At 38.2% G+C, this 14,017-nt stretch overlaps 1 protein-coding gene across 1 annotated transcript; it reads left to right on the top strand.

Moving 5' to 3' along the window:
• Nucleotides 1-5,848: 5,848 nt before the first annotated feature.
• LOC126069691 (cytochrome c oxidase subunit 7B, mitochondrial) lies at nucleotides 5,849-10,240 on the top strand. Its single transcript, XM_049873335.1, has 3 exons — nucleotides 5,849-5,984; nucleotides 8,689-8,813; nucleotides 10,038-10,240. The coding sequence occupies exons 1-3, from the start codon at nucleotides 5,945-5,947 to the stop codon at nucleotides 10,113-10,115; spliced, it is 243 nt and encodes an 80-aa protein (XP_049729292.1). The 5' UTR covers nucleotides 5,849-5,944; the 3' UTR covers nucleotides 10,116-10,240.
• The last annotated feature ends 3,777 nt before the right edge of the window (nucleotides 10,241-14,017 follow it).

Raw genomic sequence — 14,017 nt, 5'->3', positions numbered from 1 at the left:
AAAATATTGAATAGACGATGGACTGACAGAAGAACGAACAAGTCTGTTTTGAAAGAAGTATAGCCAGAGTGCTCCTTGAAAGCAAGGATGGTGAGACTTTGTTTTACATACTTTGGACATGTCATCAGGAGGGACCAGTCCCTGGAGAAAGACATCATGCTTGGTAAGGTAGAGTGTCATCAAAAAAGAGAATGACTTGACGAGATGGATTGACAGAATGGCTGCAACAGTGAGCTTGATCATTGCAAAAATTTTGAGGATGGCGCAGGACCAGGCAGTGTTTCATTCTGTTGTACATAGGGTCGCTATGAGTTGGAATCGACTCCATGGCAACCAACAACAACAACATTATAACCTTATGGGAACATGGAAGTATACGTGGTCGGACATTACCTGAACGTACATTATGTGGCGCATGGCTGTTTTTTTTTTTTTAAAAAAAAAAAAAGAGCAAGTGTAAAAGTATATATTATTTGCTACATTTGTGTAAAACAGAGGAGAAATAAGAAAAAAATACGAGTATTTACCTATTTTTGTAAAAGGAAACACAGAAAGGATAAACCAGAAACTAATGAAACTGGTTACCTATGGGATGCTGGGGAAATGAAGTGGAATGTATAGGGGAGGGAGTGATGCTTCTCTCAGTACAACAGTTTGTATAGTTTTGACTTTTGGAATAATGTTATTGTTTTTAATATTCTAAATATATAATTAAATCAGAAAGAATGAGAAAAAATTTAAATTGAATACACAGAAAAAGGGAGTCCAACTCTATTTAAAATGAAAATCATAAACTAAATAACTTAAAATGCACTGTTGTTGTTTTTTGTTAGCTGCCATCGTGCCGGCTCCGACTCATAGCGACCCTATGCACAACAGAATGAAATACTGCCCGGTGCTGTGCCATCCTTACAATCGTTGTTATGCTTGAGCTCGTTGTTGCAGCCACTGTGTCAATCCACCTCGTTGAGGGTCTTACTCTTTTCCACTGACCCTGTACTCTGTCAAGCATGATGTCCTTCTCCAGGGACTGATCCCTCCTGACAGCATGTCCAAAGTATGTAAGACGCAGTCTCACCATACTTGCCTCTAAGGAGCATTCTGGCTGCACTTCTTCCAAGATATAATGCACTACTTTGACCATATACCTCTATTCTAAAGAAAAACAACTACAAGCTAGTCTTGAATTTACTACTTAGTAGGCTTTAAAAATTTTTTTTTATTGATTTTGTTGTTGAGAACATACACAGCAAAAGCATACACCAATTCGACGGTTTCTACGTGTATCATTTTAATGACATTGATTACATTCTTCGAGTTGTGCAACTATTTTCACTCTCCTTTTCTGAGTTGTTCCTCCCGTTATCATAAAGTCACTACCCCCTAAGTTTCCTATCTACTCTTTCATATTGCTGTCGTCAGTTTGATCCCATTAAAAAAAAAACAAGAAAAAAAAAAACATTGTCATGAGTCAATTTCAACTCAAATCGAACTTATAGGACAGAGTAGAACTGCCTCATAGGGTTTCCATGGAGCGGCTGGTGTATTCGAACAAATGACCTTTTGATTAGCAGCTGATAGATCTTAAAAGGGCACAATGTTTAAGGTAGACATTCTTTTTTTTTTAATAATTTATATCGTGCTTTAAGTGAAAGTTTACAAATCAAGTCAGTCTGTCGCATACAAGCTTATATACACCTTACTCCATACTCCCACTTACTCTCCCCCTAATGAGTCAGCCCTTCCAGTCTCTCCTTTCATGACAATTTTGCCAGTTTCTAACCCTCTCTACCCTCCCATCTCCCCTCCAGACAGGAGATGCCAACACAGTCTCAAGTGTCCACCTGATACAAGTAGCTCACTCTTCATCAGCATCTCTCTCCAACCCATTGTCCAGTCCCTTCCATGTCTGATGACTTGTCTTCGGGAATGGTTCCTGTCCTGGACCAACAGAAGGTTTGGGGACCATGACCGCTGGGATTCCTCTAGTCTCAGTCAGACCATTAAGTCTGGTCTTTTTATGAGAATTTGAGGTCTGCATCCCACTGATCTGCTCCCTCAGGGGTTCTCTGTTGTGCTCCCTGTCAGGGCAGTCATCGGTTGTGGCCGGGCACCATCTAGTTCTTCTGGTCTCAGGATGATGTAAGTCTCTGGTTCCTGTGGCCCCTTCGGTCTCTTGGGTTCATAGTTATCCTGTGACCTTGGTGTTCTTCATTCTCCTTTGATCCAGGTGGATTGAGACCAATTGATGCATCTTAGATGGCCGCTTGTTAGCATTTAGGACCACAGATGCCACATTTCAAAGTGGGATGCAGAATGTTTTCATAATAGAATTATTTTGCCAATTGACTTAGAAGTCCCCTTAAGCCATAGTCCCCAAACCCCCGCCCTTGCTTCGCTGACCTTTGAAGCATTCAGTTTATCCCAGAAACTTCTTTGCTTTTGGTCCAGTCCAGTTGAGCTGACCTTCCGTGTATTGAGTATTGTCCTTCCCTTCACCTAAAGTAGTTCTTATCTACTAAGTAATCAGTAAATAACCCTCTCCCACCCTCCCTCCCTCCCCCGCTCATAACCACAAAAGTATGTGTTCTTCTCAGTTTATACTATTTCTCAAGATCTTATAATAGTGGTCTTATACAATATTTGTCCTTTTGTCTCCGACTAATTTCACTCAGCATAATGCCTTCCAGGTTCCTCCATGTTATGAAATGTTTCGCAGATTCATCACTGTTCTTTATCGATGCATAGTATTCCATTGTGTGAATATACCACAATTTATTTACCCATTCATCCATTGATGGACACCTTGGTTGCTTCCAGCTTTTTGCTATTGTAAACAGAGCTGCAATAAACATGGGTGTGCATATATCTGTTTGTGTGAACGCTCTTATTTCTCTAGGGTATATTCTGAGGAGTGGGATTTCTGGGTTGTATGGTAGTTCTATTTGTAACTTTTTAAGAAAACGCCAGATAGATTTCCAAAGTGTTTGTACCATTTTACATTCCCACCAGCAGTCTATAAGTGTTCCAATCTCTCCACAGCCTCTCCAACATTTATTATTTTGTGTTTTTTGGATTAATGCCAGCCTTGTTGGAGTGAGATGGAATCTCATTGTAGTTTTAATTTGCATTTCTCTAATGGCTAACCTTCCATCTTCTTTTGATGCTTCCTGCGTCATTTAATATTTTCCCCATAGAGTCCTTCAGTATTGCAACTCAAGGCCTGAATTTTTTCTTCAGTTCTTTCAGCTTGAGAAATGCCGAGCATGTTTTTCCATTTTGGTTTTCTATCTCCAGGTCTTTGCACATGTAATCATAATACTTTGTCTTCTTGTGCCGCCCTTTGAAATCTTCTCATCATCTCTTTTACTTCATCATTTTTTTCCTTTTGCTTTAGCTACTTGACGTTCAAGAGCAAGTTTGAGAGTCTCCTCTGAAGTCCATTTAGGTCTTTTATTTCTCTCCTGTCTTTTTAATGACTTCTTGCTTTCTTCATGTATGATGTCCTTGATGTCATTCCACAACTCATCTGGTCTTCACTCATTAGTGTTCAGCACATCAAGTCTATTCTTGAGATGGTCTCTAAATTCAGGTGGGATATACTCATGGTTGTACTTTGGATCTTGTGGACTTGTTCTGATTTTCTTCAGTTTCAACTTGAACTTGCATATCAGCAATTGATGGTCTGTTCCACAGTTGGCCCCTGGCCTTGTTCTGACTGATGATATTGAGCTTTTTCATCTTCTCTTTCCACAGATGTAGTTGATTTGATTCCTGTTTATGCCGTCTGGTGAGATCCATGTATATAGTCACTTTTTATGTTAGTGAAAAAAGATATTTGCAATGAAGAAGTTGTTGGTCTTGGAAAATTGTATCATGTGATCTCCGGCATCGTTTCTATCACCAAGGCTGTCTTTTCCAACTACCGATCCTTCTTCTTTGTTTATAACTTTCACATTCACATCACTAGTAATTATCAGTGCACCCTGATTGCTTGTTCGATGAGTTTCAGACTGGAGAAGTTGGTAAAAATCTTCAATTTCTTCGTCTTTGGCCTTAGTGGTTGGTGCAGAAATTTGAATAATAGTCATATTAACTGGTCTTCCTTGTAGGCGTGTGGATATTATCCTTTCACTGACAGCATTGTACTTCAGGATAGATTTTGACATGTTCTTTTGATGATGAATACAACGCCATTCCTCTTCAAGTTGTCATTCCCAGCGTAGGCCATATGATCGTCCAATTCAAAATGACAAATACCAGTCCATTTCAGCTTACTAATGCCTATTTCACTTTTGATGATTTCTAGTTTTCCTAGATTCATACTTTGTATTTCCAGGTTCTGGTTATTAATGGATGTTTGCAGCTGTTTCTTCTCATTTTGAGTTGTGCCACATCAGTAAATGAAAGTCCAGAAAGCTTGACTCCATCCATGTCATTAAGGTTGACTCTACTGTGAGGAGGCAGCTCTTCCCCAGTGACAGCTCTTCCACCCTGAGGGGCTTATCTTCTGGCACTATGTCAGGCAATATTCCGTTGCTATTCATATGGTTTTTACTTGCTAATTCTTTTCAGAAGTGGCCTGCTGGGTCCTTCTTCCTAGTCTGTCTTAGTCTGGAAGCTCAGCTGAAACCTGTCTGGCACGAGTGACCCTGGTGGTATTTGAACACCAGTGGCATAGCTTCCAGCATCACAGCAACACACAAACCCCCACAGTATGACAAACAGATGCGTGGGGGATATATATACATACACATACATATATATACACACACACATACACAGAGAGAGAGAAAACAGAAGTGGGAAAATATTACAAATTAGTGTTCCTATGTAATGAATATACAGTTCTTTCCCCTCAGTATTTTATTACGCAAATTTTAAAACATTAAAAAAATGGAAAGAATTGTATTGTGAACATCCATCCCCAAGATGCTACAATCAACAGTTTGCTATATTTGCTTTATCATGTACATATTTATCCATATACTAATGGAGTTCTTTTTACTATTTTTACAATTTTTCTCTAAATTTGAAATTATTTCAGAATAAAATGTTAAACCAATTAGTATGCAATTAAAAAAAAAAGTTTCCATCTAGTCAATTCTGGCTCATGTCAGAATAGAAGTGTGTTCCATAGAGTTTTCAACGGCTGATTTTTTCCAAAGGGCTTTCTTTCAAGGTGACTGCGAAGTGGACTGGAACCTCCAAACTTTCCGTTAGTACCCAGGAGCGTTAACGGTTTGCACCTCCCAGGGACTTACAAGTTGTTGTAGAATTGATTCTGACTAGTGGCATCCCCATGTATGTTAGAGTAGAACTGTGCTCCAGAGTTTTCAAGGCTATGACCTTCTGGATGCAGATTGCCAGGCCTTTTTTCCAAGGCACCTCTGCGTGGGTTCCAACTGCCAACCATTCCACAAGCGTTTAACCGTTTGCACCACCCAGGAACTCCACCCGGGGACTAGTATATAATAAAAGGAGGTAAAAATTAGAGAAGTAAAGGAAGGTTTGGAGGGAAGAGAAAGAATTAATTAGTGTAGCATGAGATAAAACCCCAACTTGTGGAACTTTAACACTGTCTTGAAGTTAGTGTCTTAGCCTACTCAGCCTAAGTCAAAATCAGTGTCTCAGCTCTTCTCTAGAGAGTCCTAAACTTGGCTTCAAGGGGTTCTCTAGTTATTTATTAAACACCATCAAGCGTCATTTTTAATGTCTGCAACTACATTTCCCGAAAGCCCTCTATCTTTCCTCGCGGAAAAGAGAACAATTTGAGTGTCCCCCCCCCCCCCCCCCCCACTTCAGTGTCGCGAGATTTCATCAAATCTCATTAGGAGCCCTTCCGAAAGCCATTTTGTTTTTCAGGGCTCTTTGCAAGGGTACCGGACGCGGATTGTACCTAACCAGCAGCTGCAGTTGCCGCGATTCTATTTACTTCCAAACGATGTTTTCCATGGCCAAAAACGCACTAAGTCGTCTTCAAGGTGAGCAAAAATTGTGAGCAAATCATTTTCAGCAGTCTCATATTCATTCGTCCTCGTGGTCTCTTTTGCCCTTTCCCTCCACCAATATCCCTGCTTTGTATTTCTAAAATGCTCTGTCCTCCCGCCTGTGTCCCCCCCGCCCCGCGCCCCGGCAATTGGGACTGTGTCCTTAACATTGGCTTTATAACCCCGGTTTTGCTTTGGTTCCCAGCCTTCTGTTGCCGAAGAGAGTAATAGTTCAGTCCTGCCTACGATTTCAGAGAAGGACATTCTTGGTGGATACCTCTCGTTCCTGAAGTGATTTTCTAAGTTTTAATTATGGTGGTACATTTATGTCTAAACCCGCGTAGAACCTCCTCCCCAATTCCTGTAGCCATGACGCAAGGAAACGTAATCTAGGTCTTCACCTGGTTTCATTGCAGAGAGACAACCTGAATGGTAACCCTGCAGCTTTCAAGTTATTTGTGGGTGATTAACAGAATATTAGCTGTCCAGAAAGCAATCATGGTCATTTTTTTTCCGTACCGGAAAATTAGGTACAGGGAAAATTTGAGACCAGCATTAATTATTGAGAATGCACTAGAGAGAGAGAGAAAAAAAAAATCTGTGCTTAATTTGTACTGAAGGTGACCTTGAGTAATTAGTATTTTTGCAACCTGAGCAGTTGTCTTACAGTCAAGGTGACCTTAAGCAATTACCTTTTTAGCCATTTTTCTCCCCGCCCGTCCCCCCACTTTACAGAGTCATGGAGGGGGTGGCTATTATAAGATTGCGTTCTTAACACTTAAGCACCTTTGAAAATAACCAAAAATAGTCACCTGTCTGGGTTTTCATGTTCCAAAAGCTAAATTTTTATGGGGCAGTTCTACTCTGTCCCACAGGGTCGCTACGAGTAGGAATCGACTCAACGGCACTGGGTGGGTGTCTGGGTTTTCTTGTTCCGAAAGCCACATTTTTATTATTTCTTTCACTTTGGGCAAATGATTTAATTTCTCTGAATCTCACTTTACTCCTTTGTGGAAACAAAAAACCCATTGCCTGCCGAGTGGGTTCTGATTCATATCGACCCTACAGTTCAGAGTAGAACTGCCCCATAGGATTTCCAAGGCTGTATTCTTTGGGGAAGCTGACTGCCACATCTTTCTCCTGCAGAGTGGCTGGTGAATTTGAACTGCCAACCTTTCAGTTAGCAGCAAGCGCTTTAACCACTGCACCACCAGGGCTCTTTTGTAGTACCTCAGGAAAAGATTTTTTTTTTGTTTTTCAATTTTTATAAATGTGGAATTCAGCACATACTCACTTTGAAACTGTTCTAGAATAGAATATATTGTGAAATGTTTGCAATTTCCTCATTCTAGGTGTGACTACTTAAAGGTGGTAAGGAAAGCCGTATAAAGCAGTCACGGGAAGAAACTATATCCTCAGCCCATCATGTCACATAGAAGCCATTATGTTCTTAAGTACTAGTAGGAAATGGACAACACTGCTGTTTTTCTAACATGCTTTTCATTACATACTTGATGTGAAAGTACCTTTTAAGGCCCTGTTTAAAACAATAATGACCTGCTTAGATTGGAAAAAATAGATTGGAGAGGAAGCAAAAAGCCAACCTGACCAAAAAAACCAGCTGGAAATACACATTTTCCAGTCTTGGTCCTTTCCTAAGCACTCCTAAGAAACTCCAAGAGATAGTTTGAAAACAATCCTTGTATCCCTCCTACTAGAATAATAGTAAAAGCAAAGTTATAATCTGGTTATTCTGCTCAAAAACCTTTACCAGCTCCCCTTGCCTACCAAAAAGAGTAGCCTAGTATTCAGGACCCTCCATGATCCTTTCTAGTTTAATGCTGTTAACATGTTTATACATCTACCAAACTTAATTGGTTTTCCAGTACACTGGCCTTTTCTACTTCTGCCCGTGGTCAGATTCCCCTTTATGACATCTACATAACCAAATCATACTTGTCATTCAAAGCTCTTAGCTAAAATTCTGCTTCCTTGTATTATTATTTTTGTCTACATTGTCTAATTTCCTCGTTTAGACTGGAAGTTTCCTGAGGATGGGGTCTGTGTCTTAACATATTTTTATATACCCATTTCTTTTAGCATGCTGCCTTATTCATTAATGATTTTTAAAAAATAAATATTCCCCCAATTTTTAGTTTTTTTTTTTTTAGTAACTTTAAGGTGATAAATATTTAGTGTGCTTAAATTTGAGTTTCATTTTGAGTTTATTTGCCCTTGTATGTTTTAAGTTGTTGAGCACTGTTGAGTAAACTTCAGTGAAAATTTAAGACATTACTATTCAAGTTAATGAATAGGAACCAAGTTCCAAAGGTTATATAAATACTAATTTGAAGAAAATGTTACTGACACACTGCTGCTTTGCTTTTTCCCTCCAACGTTTTATTATGAACTTTGAAACAAGATGGAGGAGTTGTATGATGAACACCCACGTACCCACCACCTAGATTCTATAGTTAGCATTTTGCTATATTTGTTTTATCACATCTTATTTTTGATGCATTTTGAAGTATGCTACTTTGCTTTTAGCTAAAATATGCTTTAACATTTTCTTGAACCGTATTAATACTGTAAAGTTAAATTCCTTGGCTTTCTTTATTGGCAGTATCCATCACGTATATTCTGTTTTCCTGATTTTGTATAGATATGCTTCTGTATTCTTTTTTTTCTTTCTTTTAAGTTCGAAGCATTCAGCAAACAATGGCAAGGCAGAGCCACCAGAAACGTGCACCTGATTTCCATGACAAGTATGGTAATGCTATATTAGCTAGTGGAGCTACATTCTGTGTTGCACTATGGACATATGTAAGTACTAGTCATTGGTAATTTCTATTTTAGATGTTTTTCATTCTCACTTGGACCGTGTGTTCAAAATGTTTTTACACAGTAGCATACATTTGTGGTTAGGAGACACTTAAGAGATTCTGTAATCTAATCACCCACCTAATGCATGGATTTCTTCCTTAACATTAAGCATTCATTTCCTAACATTTCCAATAGCAAGTTGCTCACTGGATCACAAAGCAGCCCTTTCCATATGTGTAGCTATCAAAAGGATCTTACATTATATTAGAATCTGCCTTTTTATATTCTATTCATCATTCCATTGCAACACAGAAATTCTGATCCTACTTCCATGTAACAGTCATCAGACAATGCTATCATGTCTCCTGAGGCCTCTTTCAGAGTAAACATGCTTAATTCTGCCAGTCATTTATTGTTCTGTGGTTTTCAGGATTTTCACCATCTTTGGTCACTTTACTGGATGTACACCACTTACCAGTTTTTCTTCTAAAATTGTGCATTCAGAATTGGCACAGTATTCCTGATAGATGAGATGTGAATTTAACTTGCTTTCAATATTTTTGTTTTCACATTTTATATTTAGCAATCTAATTACCAGTCGCTGTACTTGGTGGTTAAAAGTAGGAGTTTTGAAGCTGTAATAAATATAAAAGTTTGTTTTAATGTATTTTTGCCTTAATAAACAAACTTTAAGAGACCTTTCCCATTCTTGTTTTGATCTGCCTGAAATGAGATATGCTATTAAAATAAATGAATACTTAATTATAAGGATAAACAGATGTTGTCTTTGAAGGAGTTTTTGGAGGAAATGCTCCTTGATGGTGAAGGGATATTACAAAGGGCTCTTTGGCATTTATTTAGGTAGTCGTGGTTGAAGGAAGCAATGTTTTGAGGAGGTAGTGTAAAAATGTGAAATATAATAGAATTAAGTTCAGTTCCTCAATCATACTAGTCACATTTCAGGTGCTCAATAGCCACATGTGGCTAGTGGCTACTGTATTAGACAGTAGAGATAGAAAACATTTTCATTATCTTTGGAAGTTATATTGGACAACACTGCTCTATTAGGACAGCATTTAGGTTTGGACTGCATGGAAGGCATTATAGCCCAGGTGAGTTTCTATGTGTTTTCAAACCTATAGAGCAGAATACCTTTCTGACTTCTAAGAAATAGACTCCAAGGGAGAGTAGGTTCTGGTACTGACACCATTTTAATTCTTACAGGTAACAACACAAATTGGAATAGAATGGAACCTGTCCCCTGTTGGCAGAATCACCCCAAAGGAATGGAGAGATCAGTAATCAAACCAGCTGGTGGTATAATACTGAATTGTTTTAAAACCAACTTATAATTGATGCCAAGTAAAAGCACTGTGTACCCATTAAAATATGGCATTATTGAAGAAATAAAGTCCATTTGAAACTTTTATTGTAGGTTTTCATTGTTTCCTATGTAAATGAAACCAAGCTTGATTACCATTTATTTAGTCTTTGTGTTAATATTAAAGTCAAAATGCTATACAACTTCTTAAATAGCTTTTCTCTGTAAGGTAATGTGAAAGGAAAATTAAGTTATCATCTGGGAATCAACTTTACATTAAGCTGAATTATAGCTCATGAATAAATGATTATCTTTGAGCTAAAAATTTGGTGTCCAGATTTTGTTTATGACTACTATTTTCTACCTCTTATTTATGTTTATATTTGGAATTGGTATTACTAAGTCCTTTTCATTCCTGCCTAGAGAACTTACGGTGTCATTAGACCCAAGGGAAGAGTGGTCCTATAAAGTGAACTCCTAGGATGCGTGAAGACTGGTTAGCTCTTTGGCTCCCTTAGCATATTTATTTAGGTTTTAGATAATCGTATATATTAGGGAAGTTTAAAGTGTTACTAAAAAAAGGATCTGTCAAATACACTTTTTCCCTGTTGTCTATAACAGTGATCTCTCATGTTGCTTTACTGTAATCTATAACAGTGTTTGGTTTTGTGCATTATCCTGAGTTTGAACCCACCAGCAACTCCATGGGAGAAAAGACCTGGCAATCTGCTTCTGTAAAGATTTCAGCCTAGGAAGCATGAGGCAGTTCTACTCTGTCCTATAGGGTTGTTATGAGTTGGAATCTACTTGACAGCACCTAACAAGAACAACGTCGTGTGTTGATAATGCTCAAGTAAGCAGAAAATGGAATTTCAGTTGAGTAACCTATGTGTATTAGCTAAACTTAGAGATTTCTAAAATTCATTTACCTGATAGTATCAAAGGTATCAGATAAGTGGGTTTTAGGATTCTCCAAACTTGCCTAATGTAGATAAAGATTTATACTTAACCAGACATTTGTAAATTTTTTGCTTACCTATATTACATGAAATACTAGAAGTATGCTCTAATGCAGTATGTCTTAGTTTCTCATTAAATTAAAATTTTCATTCAAGTCAGCAACTTCATAGTTTGAGTAGGAAAAATAATTTGAATGTCATTGCAAAATAAGTAGTTTGCAAGGTTTGTAACTATAGTAGTACCACCATTTGGTAGAATTCAAACAATATGATATCCCATTTGTAGAAAGGATGTTACTTATAAGACTAAAGTATTCAAATGCATGTAACCCTAAGATGTGACTAAGCAAAATAAGCATGGTTTTAAGGAAGCCTCAACCTTCGATTAGATTACTTTTTCATCACTGAATTACCACTGAGTATGATGGTGTGGTTAAGAGCTACGGCTGCTAACCAAAAGATTGGCAGTTTGAGTCCACCAGGCAGTCCTTGGAAACCCTGTGGGGCGGTTCTACTCTGTCCTATAGGGTCACTATGAATCGGAATCGACTCAACGGCAACAGGAATTCTAAAGAATAGAGGTAATTTTTAGTATGATTTGTACTACTTCTGTCACATAAGTGTTAACTGTCAGCTATTTTGACAGGTTAAAAGGAGTATAACATTTTAGAGTGTCTATTTGTCCATTTGCCAGCAGAAGTATATGTTACTTTGTGTGATAAAACCTGGTGGTGATACAAGCTTCTAAAAATTTGTGGCTAACCATGTTCTGATGAAAACTGCCATGGCCCCTACTAGAAATGAAGCAGTAGTTTTAAGTTTTTTAATTTTTTCTATCAGTATTCGAACTTTGTAGCTTTTCTAGTGCACTCAAATAAAATAAACTTATAACACATCCCTTTGAGAGTTTTAATAATACCTAGAGTTGCAAAGTTGTCTAATAAACTAGTCAGTCTCCCGGTCCTCAAGTATCTGTGTGTCTGAAGAGTTCAGGTAAGTGACCTACTTTAGAAACATTTCAAATTCTTTAAATGCTTTGTTGTAGAGCTATGAAGTATCTTTTTAATTAGGGGGAATGTCATAAATCCCGTTCTTAATTTCACTCTAACATGAATTAATTTGCCACCTGTGTACTGTTCTTTTAAATTCATTCAATAAACTTTAGGTACTTCGTTAGTTGTGGAAGTGCAGATGTTGAGTCTCACTTATGACTATTAACTTTGGCTGAGATTATAGGTGGCTCCAAAATGCTTACAAGGTGGTATTAGTATCTGCTCAATCCCCAGCAAACCTGATACTTCTCGAAGACATTTGCCTTTATTGAAACTCAGTCAAAATAATACAGTAATTATGAAAAAAGTATGCTCGTGTGTTGGTAAGGGGGATTAGGGATGATGGATTATAGATACAAGGTGTTTTGGAGTGAGGGAAATGCCCAGTTAAGAATGTACATGTTTGGTAGGGGACCTTACAGTGTGTAACGATACATTATTATTTACATAAAAGAACTAGAGAACTGGTAGATATGATATTCTCCTTCTGGTAAGGTTGTATTTCTGGTTTCAGCCTTTTAGTGAATTTCTTTGAAAACTTAAAATTGTTAATAGTTACAAACCAGTTAAGTATTGGAAGCCCACTTCAAAACTGTCTTAATACAATATAATTTTTAAAATTTTCGATTTGGGCTGAATTCACATCTTAATAGTTAAGGCTGTGCTCACTGGTTGACATGTACAACTTTCAGGAAGAAAAGGAATCTTGAGGCTAATTTTATATTTATATGGGTGGGTGGGCAATTTTAAATGTTACCTGACAAAGCTTAGTAGGAATTTAACAACAGGTAGGATGGAAAGTATTTAACCCTTAAATGTGCTTGCCTATGTGCCAGACACTGTTATAAGCCTTTAATGAATATTAAATTTATGTAATACTTATGCTTTGTGTACTCTCTTAGGCTTGATACTACTCTTCTATGGGAACTGGGCTCAAATGGTTCCAGTTGAAAATATAGTCATGTGATTAGTTTGCTCTTACATCTTATGACACATTTAATGAAAGGAAATATGAAAAGGCCACATCTTGCTTAGAAATAAGTGAAAAGCAGCAGCTCCCTCTCTAATGTTTATATTTTTAAATATCCTAAAATTCTGTTTTTTAAAATGTTAAGTTGGAAAATAATGCATTTTTCACAATTTTTTTTTCTGTACCACTTATTTATTGCATTGTATTGTTAACATTTTATGCATCTCATCTATCTAAACTCACGGTGATACTCTTAATTTTTGCACCCCCGGAACTCCAGCTATTTAAAATGATGGGTAAGTTAATGAGTAAACGGGAAAATTGTTCAGAGCTTGGGATGGCGATATGAAGGTGAGAGTCCCCTTCCTCTCAACACACACATAAAGATTATGAATTTGAAAACATACATTTTTTTCCTTGAGGTCATTTTTCAGTGAAAGGACAAGGTGAAATTTCAAAGTTCTGTCATTTACATATGGAGTTAGGTAATACAGTCTAACAGAAGCAAGCTAATTACATGTTGGGGAAGGATGAAATGTGTAGATGACTTAAAAAGAGTTCTTATGGTACAGTGACAACTTGTTCCCCTTGGTTTGACGTTAGGAAACTACAGATGACAAAGGCGCTGTTTTGGTGGAGTATTTTTGGTTGTTTTTTTGGGGGGGGGTTGGGCTCTGCCGCGCCGAAGCGAAGACTTCCGCCCGAGGCTCCTTGTCAGTCCAGGGGCAGCAGGAGGCGGGAGAAGCTTGGCGTTTCCTGCGTTTCCCACTCACGTGACGCGCCCCGCGCGCGCGCGCCCTCTCCCTCCATCGCTTGTCCGTCCAGTTTCCGCCGGGGCACCACCCGGAAGTGGGGGTAGTGGAGGGAGGGAGGGGTAAGGCGGGAGGCGGTGGCAGCAAGGG

Source organism: Elephas maximus, chromosome X (assembly GCF_024166365.1).
Source record: "Elephas maximus indicus isolate mEleMax1 chromosome X, mEleMax1 primary haplotype, whole genome shotgun sequence".
NCBI classification, from domain to species: Eukaryota; Metazoa; Chordata; class Mammalia; order Proboscidea; family Elephantidae; genus Elephas; species Elephas maximus.
The sequence above is the reverse complement of the archived record's forward strand: the minus strand, read 5'-3'. Positions and strand labels throughout refer to the sequence as shown.

What these genes read in the sequence shown, in the direction of transcription:
- LOC126069691 (XM_049873335.1), top strand. Translation starts at nt 5,945, where the DNA reads ATGTTTTCCATGGCCAAAAACGCACTAAGTCGTCTTCAAG. An exon ending in CGCACTAAGTCGTCTTCAAG is followed by an intron (nt 5,985 to 8,688) that starts GTGAGCAAAAAT and finishes CTTTCTTTTAAG; the next exon opens with TTCGAAGCATTCAGCAAACA. An exon ending in GTGTTGCACTATGGACATAT is followed by an intron (nt 8,814 to 10,037) that starts GTAAGTACTAGT and finishes TAATTCTTACAG; the next exon opens with GTAACAACACAAATTGGAAT.